At 34.9% G+C, this 12532-nt stretch overlaps 1 protein-coding gene across 10 annotated transcripts in view; it reads left to right on the forward strand.

The window, feature by feature from the left end:
* Window positions 1-12532, forward strand: part of PCNX1 (pecanex 1) — a 202490-nt gene that overhangs the window by 75393 nt on the left and 114565 nt on the right. For 4 of the 10 annotated variants that reach the window (XM_016926278.4, XM_016926280.4, XM_016926282.4 and 1 more), the window contains exon 7: window positions 5649-5796. The exons of 2 other annotated variants lie outside the window; for them this stretch is intronic. In XM_016926278.4, coding sequence (XP_016781767.1) covers window positions 5649-5796 — 148 coding nt within the window. The remainder of the gene's footprint in view (window positions 1-5648; window positions 5797-12532) is intronic. 4 more of the 10 variants (XM_016926279.4, XM_063793627.1, XM_054666050.2 and 1 more) reach the window with 2 other exon arrangements.

A 12532-nucleotide genomic window follows, 5' to 3' on the forward strand; every position in this document is an offset into this window, starting at 1 on the left:
GGAATAATAACCGTCTAGACCTGTCTCACAGTTAACTGTCAGACTCCAATGAGCTTAAACCTAATGACTGTAGAAATGTGAAAATGCTTTATGTATTGTAGGTTCATTATATAAACAAAGACAGTGATGTCTTTCATTTGTAAGGATGTGTCCCCTCTCAAAAATGTCACTTCAAATACATGTATTCATCACTACTGACCCTTTATTAAGGGACTCTCCTGAAAGTGGATGCAAAATTGTATCTAACGGGTTGATATCTTTCATCCCATTCACAAAGGACTAAAAAGGATTAGAAATCACCTATAAAAGTATAAGTAATACTTAAGCTATATTTGTTTGGCTGGTGGACTTGTGGAAAATATCAGTAAGGATGTGCAAATTATCTTTAACGCAAAGCTCAGCTAATAATTTTTTTTTTCTTGGGACGGAGTCTCACTCTATTGTCCAGGCTGGAGTGCAGTGGTACAATCTCAGCTCACTGCAACCTCCGCCTCCCAGGTTGAAGCGATTCTCCTGCCTCAGCCTCCCGAGTAGCTGGGACTGCAGGTGCCCATCACGACACCCGGTTAATTTTTGTATTTTTAGTAGAGATGGGGTTTCACCATATTGGCCAGGCTGGTCTCGAACTCCTGACCTTGTGATCCGCCCACCTCGGCCTCCCAAAGTGCTGGGATTACAGGCGTGAGCCACCGTGCCCGCCCATAGCTAATAATTTTGTTACTGTTTGCTCTGGTTCCTTGGCTTGTCAAAAAGTAGGCCAGTCCTTTAAAATGTTTTCACAGATGGAAATTATTTTAATTCAGAATTGATGCTTAGAAATTGGGCAGTGTTTGGCTTCCCAGAAAATGACACTTAAAAACATTTATTTATTTACTTATTTTTTGTTATTTCCAACAAGAATGAGCTTGAAAAGCATTTGTTTTTTTCATTGGAACAAAATCTTTGTATGTTGATGGTAGCATCGTTCTTGGCTGACAAAGAAACTAAGAAAGGGAAAAACTATTTAGATAAAGTGGATTTCATGCCTAGACTAAAACATTCCTTTTAGAATGTTTTTGCAAAATTACTTGAATGTTTATGTCTTTATATAGTAATTTTGTTGTTAGGTAAAATCCTTTTTATCCTGAACATTACAATGTGTTTCAGAATGTTTGCAGATGCCTTTTCATTTTCTGAGATATATATATACTTGTTTCATACTTTGGTCATCTTTCTTAAGAATTTAATTTCCTAATAGCGTTTTTTCTGATCTTTTTGAAGTACTAAATGCCTATTTTTATTTTCGTGATCTTTCCAGATTTACACCTTTTCCCCCCACGATAAACATTTCTCACTGGAAAGAACACTTGAGCAATTTCCTCTGTCTAAATTTTTATTAATTTAATTGAAATTGAGCTACTGCAAGATGCCAACCATAGCAGTACATGACAACTAGAAAGTGACTTATTACATATTATTTCTTTCATAAATTAATCAGGTATATGATTGACATCATTTTTTTTTTGAGACAGAGTCTCACTCTGTTGCCCAGGCTGGAGTGCAGTGGCACGATCGCGGCTCACTGCAAGCTCCACCTTCTGAGTTCACACCATTCTCCTGCCTCAGCCTCCCGAGTAGCTGGGATTACAGGCGTCCACCACCACGCCCGGCTAATTTTTTGTATTTTTAGTAGAGACGGGGTTTCACTGTGTTAGCCAGGATGGTCTCGGTCTCCTGACCTTGTGATCCACCTGGCTCGGCCTCCCAAAGTGCTGGGATTACAGGCGTGAGCCACCGCGACCTGCCGACATCATTTTTAAATAGCATCTTTATCTGTGTGTATTTATACTCACAGCTTCCAATTTTTGAGATAGAATTTGGATAGCCATTACCTCCTACCTCATTAAATTTTGCTCTTTGGGCATCCCAGCTATTCTAAAAGTATATTAGTGCCTTTAATGCTTTCTATGCTTTTATTCACAGAGTAGAACCAACTGACAGTCTATAATTGTAATACTACCATAAAAAATAAATAGTTGCACTAAAATAATTCATTTTAGAATGTGTAGAATTTTCCTTATCTCATTGAGATAAATGTGAAGTAACTCCTGAGGTGGGAGGTATGTATTATGGATTAAACTTCCTTTGTTATCTTCAGGAATGGACCAGATCACAGCTGTCTAAAATGTCAGAGGATATTTTTGGTTTGTCCGTGAATTGAACTTAGGCATTTAGTAAATGCTTAAACTTAATTGAGTGATTGCGTCAGTATAACAAAAGGAAACAGCTAAATTATCTGAAGGGTCCTCTTATTTTTATTTTGTTTATTTTGTTTTTTATTTTATTTTATTTTAGATGGAGTTTCACTCTTGTTGCCTAGGCTGGAGTGCAGTGGCACAATCTTGGCTCACTGCAACCTCCGCCTCTTGGGTTCAAGTTATTCTCCTGCCTCAGCCTCCTGAGTAGCTGAGATTACAGGCGCCTGCCACCACACCCGCTAATTTTTGTATTTTTAGTAGAGACAGGGTTTCATCATGTTGGTCAGGCTGATCTCGAACTCCTGACTTCAGGTGATCCACCCACCTCGGTCTCCCAAAGTGCTGGGATTACAGGCGTGAGCCACTGCGCCCGGCCTGAAGGTTCCTCTTAAACTTATTATGATTGTGAAGTCAGTCTTTTTAACACAAATAAATGATTAGAAAGTCGAGACTTGTACGTTTGAAAAAATACATTTCAAAATATACAACTCTCTGGATATATACCCTTGGAAGTATTTTATACTTCTTGTCATGCACGGTTTTTGAATTGCTTGCATGTTTTTTCTTTTTTACCTACACATGCATAAAGTTTAGTTGTACTAGGGTGCTAATTTTTCACTATCTGCATTTTATGCTCTTACTATTGAATTAATTTCATTCTTCTTTGCCAGAGATACTGGGTTTTAAGCAGTGTCAAAATGTCAACTCCAAAAACAGTTTTTAAAGTATTTTCTCCCTTCTCTCTGATTCCCTAGTTAAAAGATTAAATTTTTTTTTTTTGGTTTACTATTTTTCTTCTATAAAGTTAAACAATTCAAAAAGAGTTTATTACAATTGGATTCTGGAAGGGAATATTTATCAAGTATGGCTATAACATATGTGACTATATGTGCTTACAGCAAATTATTTTAAGCTTTAAAGACACATTTTCCTTCTTTGGCTGGAATAGAACTGGACCCCTACTCGACTATTCCAAATAGAGATGTTCTGTAAGTAGCACATTCCCAGGGGCATGGCTTAATCTTACATACTGTGACCATAAATTGTAGTAGAGCATTTTCACTTGAATGTGTGATACTGTTAAAGCAGTTGCCATAGTCAACATTTTGAAAATTCTTGTAACAGTAGGTGTTTACCCCCTGAATATTATAAGAGACAGCATAGACAGTAATCATAATTCCACTTTAACGTTGTTCACTGGATGCCTAAACTTTCCTCTTGATGTGTTTCCAAGACTGTTAAGAAAGTAAGTGATATAACATGCAGCTATTTTGCAGATAACAAAATATAAATGGTGTATTACTAGCAAAAAAAAATTGTTTTCTTAAGAAACCAAGAAACATTTTACTAAAAGTGGACACTGTAGTTTGTCTTTTCACCCCAGTACTATGGAATAATTAGCTTTTACTTAAGATTAACACCATTAAGTCTTCAGTAGAAGGAAGATAGTAAAGAAAACCGTCTCGTGTTTCTCTTCTTCCTATTCTGTATGATTACATACTGCTTTTATCCCAAATCCTTCTGAATAATTTTGGTACATTTTATGGATTAAATTATCTTCTATAAATTATGTCTGGGTAAATTTTACTCTGCTATTTTGACTGAAACAGTATCTAGAACTAGAAAAAATGTTTGAAAGTTTCTTGATGTAGTTGGATTGGCTTGTAAATTGAGCATAGTAGTTTGTTACAAATAATGCTTTATAAATAATAGCATAATAGTTTGTAACAACTGTAGAATAGAAATCTCTAATATAATATTTCACAAAATAATTCTTGAGTTTTAAAATAGTGATTTAAATTCCATAACCTGAGTTAAACCTTATTGGTGTCTAAGAACTGTTAGCAGGTATACCAATTGTTCATCTGATTTTTCATTTCTTCCCTCAATTGGCTTGTTTTCTTCTCTGCTTTGTTTCATCCTTCATCCATTGATTGCCCTGCCCTAATACATGTTTTCTCCTTTGTGGCAATGCTGATTGCATTTTCATTTCATTGAAGTCATGGTTGTCAGGAATTGGCAAAGTATGTAATGTGCCTTGTAGCTGTGGTCACAAAAAGGCAACCTTATCTTTCTAGATATCTAAGCACTGTTCAATATAACTTTGTGTGATGATGGAAATGTTCTATATCTGCACTGTCCAGTAATGGTAACCACTAGCTACATGTAGCAACGGAGCACTTGAAGTATGATTCATCAATCTCAGGAACTGAATTTTTATTTTTATTTAATTTTAATTTAAGTTTAGCCACATATGGCTAATGGCTACTGCACTGGACAACAGTTGTAGATGACCGGATTTAATCAGCATCTTTTGCTGTCATAGGCCATATATAATTTTTGTATACATGGACTTTTACCCCACAAATAAAGGAATTTAAAGGAAGTTTCATGTTTGGAAAGAATGTTTCTGTGCTAACTTGTGTTTTTATTCATATTTAGCATCAAAATGCCCTTTCTCAAAAGCAAAATGATTCCCAAATTATTTAGATCACACAGTTGTTTTGTTTTATATTTAAATGGATGAAAATCATTTTACATTTTGCTTTAGAAACCCAAATCGGTCAATTTTTGTGGTTTTGTAAGATCTGTGTAGTTCTACTAAGCCATTGTTGTGATGTTCTCATGTTGTATGCTTGGCTTTAGTACAAACTAAAAAAAGTACAAACAATAAAGTACAAACTTTTTTGCTTGTTTGTACTTTATTTTTTGTAGATTAAGCTATGAGTCCCTGTGCTTGCCAATTTGCCAGTATTTGCTTCCTAAAGTTGAGAGGACCAGAGCCAGGGGCATGGAGTTGAATAAAGTTTGATGGTAATGAAGTACCTTTAGAGTAAAATATATTCATGCTATGTTGAATTAACACACTGGTTTTGCAGCTTCACAACCAGAGGTTTCATTTAATGCTGCCAAAATTATGGCACAGGGTACTGTGAGATAAACTTACTGCCTTACTCCTTGTCATCAACAGTGAAATATACTGTCCTTGCTGCTTTTACAATACTCACGAATGTAAGAAACTAATGTCCTATTCCCATTAGTGGAAACTAATCAATACTGTGCTTTTAAGGTTGACTTAATTAACGGGGCAATAGAGGAATATGGGACCAAAATAAATGAAACTTTCAGGAAAAGATTTAAACAACAGAGATCTTAAAAATAGGAAATTGAGGTTGAAGAGAAGATGGCAAGGCTAGATAATAAGTCAAAAACATTATTTTTAAAGAAACAATTTTCTTTAAATAAATGACAGATACTTTTTGTGTATTACCTGATATGATAGATTGACAGTATACTTGTGAAAACAGTTTGGATTAATAAGTTCACTTTACCCATGAGGGTGGGAAGTCAAGGGAAAGCCAGGCTCAGCTGCTATTTACATCTCTGACCTAGGCTCTTGTTTGACCTAAGTCTGTCTTGATGCAGCAGCACAAGCCAGCGAGGAGGCAGTGTCATTTCGCCGTGAACGCAGCACATTTAGGCGCCAGGCAGTACGGCGCCGGCACAATGCAGGGAGTAACCCTACCCCTCCTACATTGCTCATCGGATCACCCCTAAGGTATGGTATTTTCAATTCCACCAAGTTTAGCATGCATGTAACAACCCTTCCAATCTGTTCCGCCAGTCCCAAGAAAGCATTTGAAGAGCTTTGTTTTTCTTTTCCTTTCTGTTTCTTTCCTATACATTTAAGCCCTTTTTGGCTTTTTCTGCATGTGACCATGAGCCTGTTGCATTATGCATGCTTTATGTTGCACTGTTTAAGTAAAATGATCAGATTGGTTTAGTCAATTTTAAATCACTTGAGGGCAGTTACAGGATGTATATATAGGGCCTTAGTCAGCTTTCCTTTTTTTTTTTTCTCCCACTCCAAATTAATAATCATGCAATATTTTCCCTAATATTTTGACAGTATTTAATATAATATGAACAAATACAAACTGAGTGGTGAGCTTGTTGAGGAATAACAGATAATTCACTTAAACTTGATAAGCCAGTTTGATTGTTTTATTTCACTAAAATATGATATGATTTATTTTATATTGCCTAAAACTTGGTGCCTTTTATAATCATCAGGATCTGGTAAATGACAGAACTAACATACATAATTTATGTAAAGTGTGGTCAATTGGAGAGAGATATATATTTATATATATTTATTAAATTTTTCAAGCTCTGTATTGTGGTAAACAAAAACATCATTACTTTTTCCAGTAGTCCTAAGTAAGAAAGCATCCATTCATAACATTGTGGATAATTTTTCATTAAAATTCCAGTAACTACTTTATTCTTAATTACATCAAATCTGCTGAATCTATGCCCTGAATTAGAAATATAAAAATCTATCCAAAAGACTTGGGCTTTAATTTATTTTAAGAATACAAAAACAGATATAATTTTTTTTTTTTTTTTTTTTTTGAGACACTCTGTTGCCCAGGCAGGAGTGCAGTCGCGTGATCTTGGCTCACTGCAACCTCCGCCTCCCAAGTTCAAGTGATTCTCCTGGCTCAGCCTCCCAAGGAGCTGGGATTACAGGTGCATACCACCCTGCCTGGCTAATTTTTATATTATTGTAGAGACAGGGTTTTTTTTGCCTTGTTGGCCAGGCTGGTCTTGAACTCCTGACCTCAAGTAATCTGCCTGCCTTGGCCTCACAAAGTGCTGGAATTAGGGTCATGAGCCACTGCGTTCTGCCCCAAAAATGGATATACATACTTTACATATGCCTGCTTAAGCAGTGCATATATTATACAAAATACTTTCATTAGCCTCTGTGTCCCAAAAGTACCATTTTACAAATTATTTTCTAGCTACATTTTAATTTCAAATTCAAAAGGAAGAACATTTGATGAAATAACTGCTGTTAAGTGCATGGTAGGTTGGAACAGATAAACCCCTTCTCTTGTTAAAACCTTGTTCTCAAAACAAGCAAAATCCTTGTTTCTTTAAAGTATTTTATTTCATACTCCCCTGAGATTTAAGACTTGCTTGTTTTCCTAGATTTTACAGTCAAGAACTTTGTCTTTAACGAGGCACCCCTGGAATATCTCGGAATGTGCTGTGATTCTGGGGGCTGCCCAGTTCACAAATTGTTCATTGCTCAATTAAAACTCCTTTAAATTAAAAAAAAAATAATAAAAAGGCTGGGCGCTGTGGCTCATGCCTGTAATCCCAGCACTTTGGGAGGCTGAGGTGGGCGGATCACCTGAGGTCAAGAGTTTTGAGACTAGCCAACATGGTGAAACCTCGTCTCTACTAAAAATTAAAAAAAAAAAATTAGCTGGGCCTGGTGGTACGCGCCTGTAGTCCCAGCTACTCAGGGTGGCTGAGGCAGGAGAATTGCCTAAACCCAGGAGGTGGAGGTTGCAGTGAGCCAAGATTGCGTCACTGCACTCCAGCCTAGGTGACAGAAGGAGACTCCATCTCAAAAAAAAAAAGAACTTCATCTTTCATAGATCATGTTCCTAATTAATTCTTCAGTAAGTCAAAATTCTATAGAAAGTAATATGGATTAATTAAACCAATATTTAAAATATAAAAATGAGAAGACAATCAATTTAACAGAAACACTTGTTCTAGAAACCTTTTCTGAGCCCTTTGTTTTTTGTGAGCCTTCCTGTTCATTTTCCTTTCTACTTTGCCTTTTCCTGCCTGAAGTAACTTTTCTTTCTGCTGATGGATTTGGAGCATAGTCTCAACATGTAGAAAGAGCTCAGCGTTTTATTTTACTTTTTCTATTTTGTTTCTAACCTCTTCTTTTTGCCCCTTGAATAATACTTGCCAAAGGCAACTTTTTTGCTTTCTTACTCCATGTTTATATAAAACTTTTTTTTTTAACTTTTGCTTTTCAGTTTTTAAAAATTATTTCATTCTTTGCCACTAATGAGCCTGCTGGATACCACTTAGCAAACATATGCAGACAAATTAGTTTTTTGTCCTCTACTAGGTGGAATATTAAAGAGCTGTGTTCTAACTCCAGCCAATCCCATACAATTTTCCCATGTTTTTCTAGGGTTTGGAATACATTACCATTCAAATGAGGATGTTGTGTACTACTTTTTTTTTTTTTTTTTTGAGACGGAGTCTCGCTCTGTCGCCCAGGCTGGAGTGCAGTGGCGCGATCTCGGCTCACTGCAACCTCCGCCTCCTGGGTTCAAGCCATTCTCCTGGCTCAGCCTCCTGAGTAGCTGGGATTACAGGTGCCCGCCACCATGCCCAGCTAATTTTTTGGATTTTTAGCAGAGATGGGGTTTCACTATGCTGGCCAGGCTGGTCTTGAACTCCTGACCTCGTGATCCACCCGCCTTGGCCTTTCAAAGTGCCGGGATTACAGGCATGAGCCACTGCGCCCAGCCCCTACTACTTATTTTTAAAGGGTTCACATTATAGTTTTTGAAAAGTAGTCTTCTAATAATCAGCGTGTAGTTTTTGTTGAGGTTCCAGGATATTCCTAGTACAAAGGTTGCATATATCTTAAATAAGCTGACTTCATCATGGGTAAAGTAAAATAAAATTTATCTGTGGGGAATTAGGGAGAAACACCAATTTATTCATCTTTTGTAACTGTAAAAAAATTCAGGTAAAGTATATTGGTGTTATTCCTCAGTGTGAGTTACAGAATAGTAATCTCGTCTTTAAATAAGTATAGGATGATATGGTCATTTAAAATTTGGAAAAATTATCAAAAAGAAATGGTAGATGTGGCAACACTTTCATTACAAGTGCTATATAAATACTAGTAAATATACTAATTTATTTTAAACTTTAATGAATATGTAAGTGACCACCCAAAAGGCAACTTGGTAAAATATACGTCCCCAAGGATTGGGAGTGAATTATCAATTTTCTTACAAAGAGAATTTGCATTTATTTTATAATGCTTATAAGAATATACTGTTTCAGAATTATTTTTTAAAGTTTTATTTAAAAAATTGTGCGCTTTATAGGTGGGTTTTGTTGGCCTTTGCTAATTCTTCCCAGTTAGTAGGCCTAAAAAAGACAAATATTTAAAATATTTATAATACAAATATTAAGAGTTCTGCATTTATCATCCTAAATGTGTTATCTTTTTAATTCTAGTTAATTGCCTGGAATGGAACGAAATCATCAGTGCATTTCAGGGAAGGGGAAAAATGCTTTAGTGTATTCTTAAAATTTATTTTTTAAAATACAAGATTAAAAAATCTGTAATACAATAAGGTCATAGTAATAACTGAGAATTCATGATTAGGAATTCATAGGGGTCCCTTTGTGGTGCTCAGAAATGAATCCACCAACTATTTTTTTGGTACTTTATTCAAAACACTTCTGGGTTTTTCTAGAATATAGAGACATATAAGAATAATGTAATCATACTCTTAGACTTTACATTTTAGTTGGAGAGACACATAGAAAGGTAACTAGCAGTATAAGCAGAATGTGTCAAGTGCCAATTAAGTGATACAGAAGGAAAGACGAAGACCAACTATTTTTCAGTCATTCATAGTAGAAATGTTAACAATTAAGATTGCATGTCAGTGGTGCTAGTGATAGCTGATAGTTTTAGACCTAAATTTCTACCTTTTCTTTTGCAGTGTTATAAAATAGTTGCTACCCTTACTCAAACTGGTAGTTTTGACATAGAAGCGTAAAAAAAGATTTATTTGTACCATTATTAGTTTAGGATAAAGTGCAGCCCTCCAGGAATATGTTTTCTAACAAGTTATGTGAAAATAATGGACTTTTTTCTTTCTGTTAGAGGATTGTGACAATAGGAATTCAAGAGACATCAGCATTTATTTGTTATTTCCTCTTCCGAACCATATTCCAGTCTCATTTACATGGATCCATCATTTTAGAAAATCTTTAAAATAATTGGGAAACTAGTAATTTCTCAAAGGATATTAGGCCTAAGTTTGATACAATTTTTAAATACTTGGTATTTTGAGATTAAAATTTATTTATTAGAAATTTTAATAAAAATTATCTAAATTAATTTTTTTTTTTGAGACAGAGTCTTGCTCGGTTGCCCAGGCTGGAGTGCAGTGGCACGATCTCGGCTCACTGCAAGCTCTGCCTCCCGGGTTCACGCCATTCTCCTGCCTCAGCCTCCCTAGTAGCTGGGATTACAGGTGCCCGCCACCATGCCCGGCTAATTTTTTTTTTTTGTATGTTTAGTAGAGACGGGGTTTCACCATGTTAGCCAGGATGGTCTCGATCTCCTGACCTTGTGATCCACCCGCCTCAGCCTCCCAAAGTGCTGGAATCACAGGTGTGAGCCACCATGCCTGGCCAAATTGTCTAAATTAATTTAATAAAAATTAAATTGATAGTCAAAACCCTGATGTTTATAATCACATGGATTCTGGCTAATTTTATTTATTTATTTTTAATTCTGGTGTTGATTTTTATGCATTGTCTAATATCTTAAAAACCTTTTTGTATATTGGATATACATTGTGCATCTCTGTGTTGAAGATGAGCATATACTCAAATGCGTTCATGCCAAAATACATCTAGCTGCCATATGGCAACTTGGCTTATGATGTCAAGTGAAAAAATATCAATAGAAAAATTTGTTGAGTACGTATTTTGTAAAATTCTGTGTCTTCTGAATCGGAAGGGACACGGGGACGTGGTACCTGAACTACTACTTAAACATTTTTTTCTCAGTATTTTCTTCCTGGTGAAATTTGTCCTTTTTGGTAAGGTTTGTGGATAAGTTTAGATAGATTCTGAGCAAGAGTAACAAATTATGTATGTATGGAAGATGAAAACCTTATCTGATTATATTAGTTCCCAAGATTATCTGTTGATTTATATCTATTCTACAAATATTCCAGTCTGAAGAAATTATTAAATAAATACTTTTATCATTATGGCTTAAAAAATAATGCCAGTAAGGACTGACAAGTCCACATTTGTAGACTTAGTTTTTTCATATGTTGTGTGCATTCCTATCCTCTGCCTGGAATGTGTACTTTTCATTGGTGAAATGAAGTAGTGCAGGTTAATAGGACTTCCTGGGATGATGGAAATATTCTATAATCTGCCCTGTTCTATATGGTAGACACTAACTACTCACTACTGCCTGCTTTGGTAGCTATTAGCTCTGGTAGCACTAGGTATGTTATGTAGTTACTGAGCATTTGAAATATTAGCAGGACCAAGGAACTAAAGTTTTAATTTGGATAGTCACAGGCTACTGTATCAGACAGCGTAGTTCCAGAATATATTCTATTATCACCACAGGCTTAAGAGATTATATATATATATATATATATATATATATATATATATATGTATGTATGTTTCAACATAGCCTTTTATTTCATGGTCATTCTGCAATACATGAGTTTGTTTTATGTGTACTAGAGAAACAATTACATTGAATTCAAAGGATTAGAGAGATGTTGATACTCATGAAAAATGATAAAGTAACTGAATAAGGCCATTCTAAGTAGGATTCTTTTATTCATTCTAGAGGTCTAATAATTTTAGTTGCAGACTCTGGGATTGTTAAAGGTAAACTTCAATCGACAGATTGCAGAGTTGCATTGAACATCATGTAGAGAATAATAATTATACTCAAAACATTTTTTCATGAGTTTTGTCAGTTTAAATTTGACTAAATATTATACTAAGAACATTAAAATTCATAGTATCATAAAAATATGAAAGTATAAAATAAGTTAATATAGTCTCTTAATTTGGATAATTTGTATTAAAATTTCTAATAAATAAATTTTAATCTCAAAATACCAAGTATTTAAAAATTATATCAAACTTAGGCCTAATATCCTTTGAGAAATTACTAGTTTCCCAATTATTTTAAAGATTTTCTAAAATGATGGATCCATGTAAATGAGACTGGAATATGGTTTGAAAGAAGAAATAACAAAATTTGTTATGGGAACGTAACTAATACTTGTATATAAAGCACGTGGCCTTATTTCAGAAAGATGTAAGCTTTTTATAGATAACACTTTATATTAAGTCTACCTCTGACTGTATTCCATGGCAATTTGTATTTCATTGGTTGAGTCAGTTATTCTGGTTTTCTTGCTAGTTTGTGATGTTTTTTGATTCAAGATTGTTATTTTGGTTGCATTTGATAAGATTATTTGGTTTTCAAGTGCATATAAACTTGTTTTATTGTGAGTTTGAGATCTCAGAATATTTCAAAGAACAATTCTAGAGTTATTACAAGGCTATAAATGAAAGTGCATATTTAACTGAAACATAGGGCTTATCTGTTGGGGACCAGCTGCAGCACACATATATTGAATGTACTTATGATTCTTTTTTGCTGCTTTCTT

Source organism: Pan troglodytes, chromosome 15 (assembly GCF_028858775.2).
Source record: "Pan troglodytes isolate AG18354 chromosome 15, NHGRI_mPanTro3-v2.0_pri, whole genome shotgun sequence".
Taxonomy (NCBI): domain Eukaryota; kingdom Metazoa; phylum Chordata; class Mammalia; order Primates; family Hominidae; genus Pan; species Pan troglodytes.